The sequence below is a fragment of the Nelumbo nucifera genome, chromosome 2, assembly GCF_055504915.1.
Source record: "Nelumbo nucifera cultivar China Antique chromosome 2, China Antique-T2T, whole genome shotgun sequence".
In the NCBI taxonomy this organism is placed as follows: Eukaryota; Viridiplantae; Streptophyta; class Magnoliopsida; order Proteales; family Nelumbonaceae; genus Nelumbo; species Nelumbo nucifera.
In genome coordinates this window covers 73,409,060-73,416,563 of record NC_142650.1, presented here as the reverse complement: position 1 = coordinate 73,416,563, position 7,504 = coordinate 73,409,060, and the positions used below count along the sequence as shown (strand labels likewise).

The window sequence follows — 7,504 nt, the reverse complement described above, 5'->3', positions numbered from 1 at the left end:
TCTTAAATGTATAAGGAAACACAAAAGATTCGAACATTTTCGAGGAGCTACTAAACCCAGAGTTTACAACTCAGGTATATATCTATCGCTTTGATCGAACCACAAGGAAAATCTCAACAAAGCAAGAGTGGATTCCAAGGCTCCTATGAGTGCAACTCCTATGATCCGGAAATGTGGGCAAATTGGTTGCAGTAAATTAGTAAAAGACAGTGGAGATGACATAGAAAATGAGGATAACCAAGGATTAAACGTTGAAGAGGATGAGCTTATGGACGAGGAATGGGGTGATCAAAACGACCAGATATCCTAAAAATGGAAGAGAGCAACGAAGGCTGTGAACTCACCAAGTCTAACAAGAAAAAGCTCCATATGAAGAAAAGGACAACATGGGTCCTTCGAATCTAAATCTTATTAGTACTCATAGGCCATCATCTATATGCTCCTTTATGGAAACAAGGGTTAATTCTACTCATGCAAATAAAACAGAACAAATGACCAGTTGGAACAACCGGATTAGAGGCATTGCTAATAACATCAATGGTCCTTGGTGTCTTTCAGGGGATTTCAACAATTATATATCAATTGAAGATATAAAAGAGGGGGTAGGGACCCTCAGCCTAGTGCCAAATGAGAAAATTTAACAACTTTATTAATGAATGTAACCTAATGAAAGATTTACTGTTTGTTTACATGGAAGAATAAAAATATTATTGGGTGTTTGGCAATGAGGATTGGAGACTCCAATTCCCAAATGTTGTTCTCTCCAACCTCCCATTTATGGCATCGGATCATTCCCCGTTCTTGCTGCTCCAAACGGATATACAAAGTTATAGGGGGCCAAAACCTTTCAAGTTTGAACCAATGTGGTGCAATGACCCTAGTATTATTGATGTTATTAATAAGGGATGGATGGAGTATGGAAGCTAATGGCTCCAAAGCTATGCAATTCATTAAAAAAATAAATAACCTTGTAAAGGACCTAAGGGAGTGGAGTAAGAAAAATTTTGGTGATTTATTTAAAAGAAAAAGAAAAAAATCCTTTTAGAAAGACTAAAGAATATCTAGAAGGATATTAGTGAAGATTTGAATAACTCTAGCCTCATAAATCTTGAAAATGCCTTCCAAAAGCAATTAAATAAAATTCTAGAATATGAGTGTGGATAAACGACCAAGAAAATATGAAAGGAATTTAGTGGAAAATTTTAATCGAAGATTTAAGTTTGAAGGAATCAGTGGAGTAGATGAATTTTTAAATGTCTTAAATAATTGCATCACGAAGGATCAAAATAATTTAATTACTAAGAAAATCACAAATGAGGAAATTCGTGATGCTCTCGAAACTATGGGAGATCTTAAGGCTCCAGGTCCAGATGGACTAAATGCCCTATTTTTAAGAAATATTAGAATACCATTGGAGAATCTGTCTGTGGTGTTATTAAAGCCTTCTTCCATAATGGAAAAATGTGTAGAATCTTGAACCAAACCTTTATTACTATGATTCCAAAGAAAAAGAGCCCAAATAATGCAAATGAGAGCCTATGTAATGTCATTTACAAAATTATTGCAAAGATTTTGGTCAATAGAATCAATTCTTGACAACATTATTTCCCCATATCAAAGTGCTTTTATTCCTAATAGACAGATTAATGATAATGATCTTATTGCTCATGAGATGATTCATTCTATGCAAAAAAAAGAAGGGTAAAACAAGAATTATAGCTTGCAAAATTGATACGGAGAAAGCCTATGGCAGGTTGGAATGTGAATTCATTGAAAATGTTCTTCAAAAGTTTGGATTCCATGAAAAATGGATTGCTGGGTTATGGAATGTATCAAATCGGTCTCTTATAGAATTTTAATAAATGGGACTCCTTCAGTTGAATTCGTTCCAAGTAGGGGTATTAGGCAGGGGGATCCTCTGTCTCCTTACATTTTTGTTCTCTGTGCTAAGGCTCTTGCAAAGAATTTGGAAAAAGAAGCAGATTCTGGTACCAATAAAATTGGGTGTAGAATTTCTAGAGGGGGTCCAAAGATCCCCATTTTGCAATTTGCTGACGATTGTATTATATTTGCAAATACTATGATTCCTACATGCATGAAAATTAAGGAAATCCTCTCAAATTATGAGAAAGCATCGGGACTAACCCCAAATTTAAACAAATCCTCAATCTTTATATCAAGGAATATTCACCCAAAGCTTCAAAAAATGATTTCAAGGATGCTAAGAATTCCAAAGGAATTGAATCCAAAGAACTATTTAGGTGCTCCTTTAATAAACAAAAGAGTTACAAAGAATAAATTTTCCTTCATCAAGGAGAAAATTATCCAAAAGTTAGCAAATTGGAAAAAAAATCCTCTTTCCACTACAAACATGATGCCCCAATATATCATGAGGTCATTTAAAATTCCAAATAATGCTTTAGAGAAGCTAGAAAGAATTCAAAGATAATTTTTATGAACAAAGAATGAAGGGAAGAAACCCCTTCACTTAATGAAATGGAGATGCATTTGTACTCCCAAAAGATGGGGAGGTTTAGGAGTTAGAAATCTCCAATGGGTAAATGAAGCAAACCTTGCAAAATTAGGATGAAAAATATTAAATAAAGAAAATAATCTTTGGGTTAAACTCATTAAAAGCAAATATATAAAAGGAAATTCTTTTTGGGGTATTAATCCAAAAAATGGTTCCTCATGGGCATGGAGAGGTATCCTCTATTCCAAAGATCTTTTGAAAAAAGGTATTAGATGCCAAGTTGATAATGGGCAAACAATTAGTTTTTGGCATGACAAATGGGTTACCAATAAACCTTTATCAGAAATAATTTCTATTGAAAATGAGGAGTGACAATATTATGGTATTAGATTTGATTAACTTTGAAGGGGAGTGCTGGGATGAACCCAGAATTCTAGCAATTGTTCCTAATGCTTTATTGGAAAAAATCAAATCCATTTTTATCTCTCCACACTTAGAAGATAAAGTTATATGGGAGGGGAGCTCTTTAGAAGATTTTACTATTAAATCAGCCTATTTGCCCTCCAAAGATCAAAACCTTTATTTTCCTTCTCTTTCAAAATAAGCTCCTTTCTAAGATGCATTTGAGGAAAAGAGACTTTGATATTGATGGATCTTGTAGCTTCTACGGAGAGGAGGAAGACTTAGATCATATTTTCAAGTATTGTCCTTTCTCTTATCAAATTTGGTCTATCCTCTGTGACCCGTTAGTGGGTCCGTTGGATAGTGACCAAACCCTTCTTGACTGGTGGGTCAGACTGTAAAAAAAAAAAAGAATAACATTGTGGGCTATTTGGAAAAATCGAAATCAGAAAATTTTTACTAACATTGCGATGCCCCCTCAAACAATTCTTGATCGAGCCTTTCATTCCTTCGTGGAATTCTTGGAAATAGAAAAATGTGCAGCCATAGATTCCTTTCATAAGAATTGGAAGCCCATCGTATGGTCTGCTTCGTCTCAAGATAGCATAAAAATCAATTTTGATGCTTCTCGTATCTTAGATGGTCATTGTACTGTTGCTTGTATTGCTCGTAACCATCTTGGTCGTGTCTTGGATGCCAAACCTGTCAAGATTGGATTCTGTACAATACCCAAGCTGAAGCATAGATTGGATTGCCTGGAAAACCATAAATTTCCGAAGGCGACTCAAAGTTAGTGATTTCATACCTCAACCAGAATACAAAGCCCCCTTTAGAAGATGAGAAACACTAAGGATGAAAAACACCTTTACTAAAAGATTTTTTTCTCAGCATGTCTACGGAGCAGTGAACCAGGCCACAGATTAGATAGCTCGTGAAGCCCAAATTGCTGCTTCAGAGTTTGTAACTTATATTCCCTTTCCCCTTCTCTTTTTTCTATTTATTTAACTAGGGGCGCACTACCCCGGTTTCTTGTAGTGCTCTAATTATTAATTACTGTAAACTTGGCATTGCCAAAGATTTTAGATACCACGGGAGTAAAAGTCAACCAAGAGCAAAAGCAGATCTCAAAACCAGTTCAGGAAGCGCATGTTGACGTTACTCCCATAAGAGTCTCCAGAGTTTCAAAGAACAAAACGACTTCCGCAGACAGCCGATTTTTCTCTGGTGTTACAACCATAATTCTTCCGACCGAGCAACCAAAAGAATCTCTCCGAGCCTCTACATGGCCCAAGAGGAAATCGAGAAGAACATTGTACCACCTCTATGCCGACCTCCCCCAGTACTCTCTCTCTCTCTCTCTACCCGTGGTATTTGAGTCTCTGATATTGCGGATTCGTTTCATCCGTTTGATACAAAATTACAAATACAACTATTGATTGTTAGCTTGGTTGCCACTTGGATAACAATTTCGAAGTCTACTCTTTTTTCCTTTCAATTTCTCAAGAAAGAAAAGTAAAAGATTAGACTTCAAAATTTTATGGGTCCAATTTGAATTTAGCATTCTTTTGGTGAAGTTCATTTAAAATCCTTGATTAATGGGTTTCCACTTCAAATCTTGTATGGTATGCTTTGGGAGGACAAGTCTTTTGGATCTATTGTTTTTTTTTTTTTTGCCTTTTTGATAATTCTTTTGGGTTTCCGTGCCTTTGATTGGTCTGTGAACGCTCATAATTATCCCTAGCATCACAAGAAAAAGAGAAAGTAACGCTAATTTGTTTCTGGGTTTCTGAATATTTGACGAGTGGTTGTATTTCTTAGTTGATTTTGATTTCTTTTCTTGTGTGGAGTAGTTTCTAGAGGTTCTCTGCAAAAGCTCTGGCATTGTAAGGCGATTTGCTGCTGGTACAGAGGCTGTATTTGCGTTGTCTTTGATCAATCGGAAGTTGGGTCCTGGTGTTCCACTCGCTTTGCATATTGAGGCCATTAAAGAAGGGGAGGAACCTGTCGGTTTTGGTCCTAATTCCCTCCTTGTGGACTATGGTGAAGGCTGGAGGTTGCAGACCGTTACAGAAGCAGAAGAAGGTTTCTATGATGGATTTCACCAGCAACGATTTAAAATTAATTACTTTCACCAGTTGTAGTAATTTTTTAGTACTGGAAATTTCTCAGTATAGTTGTTAGAAATTTATGATGATTTGGTTTTCTTTCTAAATGCAGGTCCTGAGATGGGAAGAGGTTCCCTGCCAGCTCTGAAACAGATTCCTACTGTAATTGTATGCATTCCCCGTTCTCTTCTACTTTTGGCTATTTTAATAAGATTCTGGAACAAACTTTAAACCTATGATGATTATGAGCAGCTGATGGGCCTAAGTTTACCCTATCATGCAAAATTCTACCTGAAAGTAGGATTTCTTTTGAGTTCATCTATTTTAAGCTAATTACCATCAAAGTCTTAAATTCCAGCCTTGAACTAGTTTTTAACATAGTTTGGAAAATAAATTACAACCAAGCTTCCATTAAAACATCTATCAGAAGACTCAGAACAAGGAAAAATACTCTAAATATGAAAATGGAAAATCCATGTCTTTTTTCCTCAAATTCACCATGAAACTTCGATATTTCTACCTGACAAAGGGGAAAATCTCAAAAAAAATGGAAAATGAATGTTTTTTATCTCCTCAATATTCACCTTAAAACTTCAATGTTTCTGCTTGATAAAAGGTAAAATATTAAAAAAATGGAAAACCAATGTTTCTTTTATCCCTTTCCCAGGTTCACCCTCAAGCTGGAATCAGATCTTATAACCTTGTACTAACCAGTTTAAAAGTAATCTGAGCCCAGTACTAAATTCATACTTACAGATCTTTTTTGGGGCCCACAGTGTCTATTCACAGAATCTGACTTATAGAATTATAAGAAAACAAGAAAATAATTTCTTTAGTTAATATTCTACTTAATGTAGGTTCTATTGTTTCTTTCATGTAGAAGATAGCTCATCTAGGTTACCATTAATGAATTAGAATTGATATTCCAATGTATGAAGGGGAATACCATTGTCATGGGGTGCCAAGTCTACAAGCCTTTGAATCTCAATCAACATAAGTAACCAGGGATGTTTTAATAAAAGGACCCCTAAACCATATCAATATAATGCATCTTATCTAACTTTAAACAATTAATCTTACATGCTATGTATCTGGTGCTATAAACTCCTGTTGTTTAAATTTGTTTGTTATTAGGTGATTGAGTTATGGTATAAGCTTCATCATATATGATTTGTTTCCTGTGCTGATTTTGCAGAGATCAGAAAGATTAGATACTGCAAAGCAATCCACTTCGGTGTCAACCCCTCCGATTACTCTTCTATATATTGGGAAGATATTTCTTGCTTTCATTTTTATTTTCATTCTAGGTGCAATTCTTACTTTGTTTCTTGAAAGTCTTCCCAGGTTAATTCTTATCATTACCTCGTTTATGTAGCACTTAATTCTTACTTCATGAACTTTTTAGTTCCAAATTTTTAGTAGATTTTTTTTCCTTTTTTTTGGGGGCGTTTTCAAATTTCCATTGACAATTGTGATTACAGTCAGAACAATTCATCTAGAGCTTGCGAGTTTGTTCAGTGTATCTTTTCTGTAGAAATGTACATCAAACTATCAATGCAAAAGCTGTTCTTCTAAAAGTCAAAGGTGGAATAGTTTTCTTCCAATCTTCATATACTCCTGTTTTTGTAGATGGCATATTGTATATTTAAAATTCATGGCAATGAGCATAGATGTGGTGTCTTTCTCTTGGAGGCTCTGTTTACAAGGCTTAGGTGTGAATCCTGTGGTTATTAGGGCCTCTATTATTCATTTTTTTCTTTGGGTTGGTAATTCCTCCTTTTGTTGATTTATTGAAGTATTATCAATCAAAGAAAAGGAAAAAAAAAAAAAGAAGAGGTCTGGATGGCCATTACATGTTCTGTTCATCAGAGCCATCTAATACTTTGGATCATCCAATGGGTCCAGTGTACCTCTAGAATCACTTCAACAGATTATCAAATTATCATTGCCATAAAATTAACTTAGATGGTATAAGGGCTATAGAAAAAAAAAATCACCAATAAAAGTTGTCTTTTCAGATAGGAAGCTTTGTAGTTTTCAAAGAACACTTCTATTGATGGCCCACATATATTGAATGGTTACCGAAGTGGATAAGCTTTGGTCTACCACTTCCAATTGTTACTATACTTTTTAGCCACATGGGTAGCTATATCTTGTAGCTTGTTTTGTAAAATTAAAAATTCAAAGCAAGTTGGCTGAAGTGGAGATATGTACTTGATGCATATGTCACTGATGTATACTGATTAGACATGTGAAGAATTTTATAAGAGGGCATTAAGATTAATTATGATACATGGAGCAGGATGTTATCTGAGCATTAAGTACAGATTATGTGGGAGAAATTTTATAAGGCAGTAAAAACACTGGGTATGCTTGATCAATCAGAACAATAGGCAACTAGTAAAGTATCATTTACAGACCACAGATACGGCTCAAATGAGGATGTTGAATTGGACAAACAGCACTATGAAATATGAAACAGTCAATCTATCGAAGAATGAGTGCAATGACTGATAAAATTAAT

At 35.0% G+C, this 7,504-nt stretch overlaps 1 protein-coding gene across 3 annotated transcripts; it reads left to right on the top strand.

Moving 5' to 3' along the window:
* Positions 1-3,352: 3,352 nt before the first annotated feature.
* On the top strand, positions 3,353-6,557 carry LOC104604156 (maltase-glucoamylase, intestinal protein). 3 transcript variants are annotated; one of them, XM_010268413.3, is made up of 6 exons: positions 3,353-3,664; positions 3,764-3,831; positions 3,952-4,214; positions 4,726-4,957; positions 5,093-5,148; positions 6,176-6,557. In XM_010268413.3, the coding sequence occupies exons 3-6, from the start codon at positions 4,158-4,160 to the stop codon at positions 6,353-6,355; spliced, it is 525 nt and encodes a 174-aa protein (XP_010266715.1). In that variant the 5' UTR covers positions 3,353-3,664; positions 3,764-3,831; positions 3,952-4,157; the 3' UTR covers positions 6,356-6,557. The 3 variants fall into 3 exon arrangements, with proteins under 3 accessions (XP_010266715.1, XP_088753112.1, XP_010266713.1); XM_088896986.1 differs by having other exon boundaries at positions 3,764-3,835; XM_010268411.3 differs by having other exon boundaries at positions 3,353-3,831.
* Positions 6,558-7,504: the final 947 nt, after the last annotated feature.